This window comes from Camellia sinensis, chromosome 2 (genome assembly GCF_055761805.1).
Source record: "Camellia sinensis isolate YWXY chromosome 2, ASM5576180v1, whole genome shotgun sequence".
Lineage (NCBI taxonomy): Eukaryota > Viridiplantae > Streptophyta > Magnoliopsida > Ericales > Theaceae > Camellia > Camellia sinensis.
Genome location: NC_138962.1, coordinates 218,107,586 through 218,110,464, shown reverse-complemented (window position 1 = coordinate 218,110,464; position 2,879 = coordinate 218,107,586). Strand labels below are relative to the sequence as shown.

The 2,879-nt window shown below is 39.0% G+C and overlaps 1 protein-coding gene across 1 annotated transcript; it reads left to right on the top strand.

Annotated features, from left to right (window-relative positions):
* The first annotated feature begins 1,113 nt into the window (after positions 1-1,113).
* On the top strand, positions 1,114-2,176 carry LOC114257338 (uncharacterized). Its single transcript, XM_082913426.1, has 2 exons — positions 1,114-1,914; positions 2,000-2,176. The coding sequence occupies exons 1-2, from the start codon at positions 1,114-1,116 to the stop codon at positions 2,174-2,176; spliced, it is 978 nt and encodes a 325-aa protein (XP_082769552.1).
* Positions 2,177-2,879: the final 703 nt, after the last annotated feature.

The following is a 2,879-nucleotide window of genomic DNA, read 5'->3' as shown; positions in this document are numbered from 1 at the left end:
GAAGAGTCCACGATGACTGTGACAGACTTGTTTTGGGCACATCCTACTAGTTTGGACTTATTTCGGTCTTTCCCACGTATATTAATTATGGATTGCACATATAAAACCAACAGATATCGGCTTCCTCTTCTTAAAATTGTGGGAGTGACATAAACTGAAATGACATTCTCTATAGCTTTCGCTTACTTACAGTATGAGAGGTTTGATAACTATGCGTGGGTGTTAGCTACATTGCGTGATGTCATGGATGGGTTTGTTGTGCCAACAATTATTGTTACTGACAGAGAGCTAGCCTTGATGAATGCCATACAGAAGATATTCCCGAGTGCCAGACATTTATTATGTCGTTGGCATATCAGTAAGAATGTGTTGACCAAATGCAAGAAAATGTTTGAGACACAGCAGAAATGGGAGAAGTTCAACCATGAGTGGAACTCTGTAGTGTATTCATCTTCTGAAATTCAATACGATGAGCGTCTTAAATCATTACTTAAGGAATTCAGTAGTTATCCTGATGCAGTCAAATACGTCATGGATACTTGGTTGGTTCCTTACAAGGACAAATTTGTGGCGGCATGGACAGACACGTGTATGGGTTCATGTCAATATGTTATTAATAAGATTACTTTTCTTCAATATGTTATTAATAAGTGCCATGTACTTGATTTTAACTTGACTTATATTGAATTCAACAGGGCTGAGAGTGCACATGCAAAACTTAAAAGACAATTGGGTTCATGTCAAGTCTCATTTCAGGCATCATTTGAGAACATACACAGTCTGCTTGAGTTGCAACACACTGATATCAAGGCTTCATTTGAGAAAAGTCTAACTGTTGTGCAACATCAATTTAAACCTTCTCAATTCAGGGAGCTACGGGGTAATGTGTCTATCTCTGCATTGGAGTATTTGCTTGTAGAGAGTAAGAGAGCCAATTCCATTGGTATTGATGTTGAAGCTTGTGGATGCGTCCTTCGCCACACTCATGGTTTACCTGGTGCCCATGAGATTGCTGACTACATCAGATAAGATCGTCCTATACCACTTGCTACCATACACTCACAGTGGAGGCAACTTCACATCTCCATATGCAAGAAAAAAGAGGAAACGAAGATGACTTGTCATGCAGAAATAGAGTTGTTTGTGAACAAGTTTAATGAAAGTGATAGAACCATGCGGTTGGAGCTTTTGAAGAAGTTGAAAGAGATTGTATATTCGGGAAGCACTTTTCTTGTTGAGCCGGAGGTGAAGCCCAAAACACGTCCTCGGGATCATAAGAAGATCAATGTTTCTACCCGTCTTGACCTGTGTGCATTTGAGTTAGTGCAATCTGGACATGATTCCTTCTCACCTAGGGACACTCAAATCACTACATTAGCTTCTACTCTGCAAACCAAGAAGAAGCGACCTATTAAGGGAAATGAGAAGGTGAATCCGAAAGGGAAGGTATACATTACTAGAACAGTGAAACCTGGTGCATATGTTGATGCTTTCCCTGCTGGGTTGAAACCATACATTAAGTTTGTCAAGGATGTAGCTACAGATGGGAATTGTGGTTTCAGGGCTATAACTGCTTCAATTGGTCATACAGAAGATGATTGGGCTCAGGTTAGGCGTGATCTATTGGGTGAGCTGCACACACACAAAGAGGAATACATTACACTTTATGGGTCCTATGAAAGGTTTGAAGAATTGACAAGCATATTGTCATACTTTGAAGACAATCCTGGATACTCACATTGGATGACTATGCCAGACATGGGGCATCTTGTTGCATCATGCTACAATCTTGTGTTACACCACTTGTCATTACAGCAATGTCTCACATTTTTACCTTTTAGAACAATGCCAGTACCTCAACTTGATAGACGTGAGATTGCCATTGGATTTGTCAACGGAAATCATTTCGTCCAGGTATAACAGAAACTTATCAATTGGGTTTGTGCATGTACAAGAAGTTATGAGGTATGACCACTAAGTCAATTGATATTTGGTGCAGGTTTTGTTACAGCCAGGCCATCCAGTTCCTCCTATAGCCACTAATTGGAGAAAATACCGTCACCCTTGCGCTGTCAACTGGGATGATGCATATGTGCGTCGCATTCAACATTTCAAGGACATTATTCATGATAATGTAGCTACTCGAGAGACATTTGATGTTGTTGATGTCACATGACACATGTATGCATTTGACAATGTTAGAATTATGGAAGAAATTAATGGATGTGTTTTTGATGTTGATGTGTTCTGTTTTGCAATGTGGATTGAATGTTATCAACCATTGTTACCATTCCATTGTAATAAGAAAATATCATTTACAAAATCAATGACCATTGTTAGCATTCCATTATAATAATAAAATGTCATTACAATACCATTGTTGCCATTCCATTGTAATAAGAAAATGTTAACCACAGTTACCATTACAACAATATCATCTTACAAAAATCACCCAAAAAAAAATTCATCAACTAACAAATAACATGTCACGAATCAGCTGTATGTCTACGCCTAGGCCTACGACTGTATGTCAATGTCGAAGATGGAAAGCGACCTCCAGTATAAGTAGGTCCAGCAGAACTAGGTCCAGCTTCGTCAATGTGCTGACCTTCAAGGACATGCGTCATACTCTCGATAGCCTGGTAAAGTTGATAAGGATGTCGAATCCCCTCCTCATAACCAACGTCAATAATAGGATGTGAAATCTGTAGTGCATGTACAATACGCTGCATTTGAAAAGAATATCACATTTTAGGAAACATATTAGAAAATAAAAAGTAAGTTACATATGCATAAGAGAGGATAATAGATTACATCCACATGTTCGCTGAAATCCTGATGGTCATGGACACGCGGTTCATCAGTGTGCTCAACATATA

Excerpts from the sequence above, each read along its gene's own strand:
- LOC114257338 (XM_082913426.1), top strand. The coding sequence starts at position 1,114 with ATGACTTGTCATGCAGAAATAGAGTTGTTTGTGAACAAGTTTAATGAA. Across the intron at positions 1,915-1,999 it reads ACGGAAATCATTTCGTCCAG|GTTTTGTTACAGCCAGGCCA; the intron begins GTATAACAGAAA and ends TATTTGGTGCAG.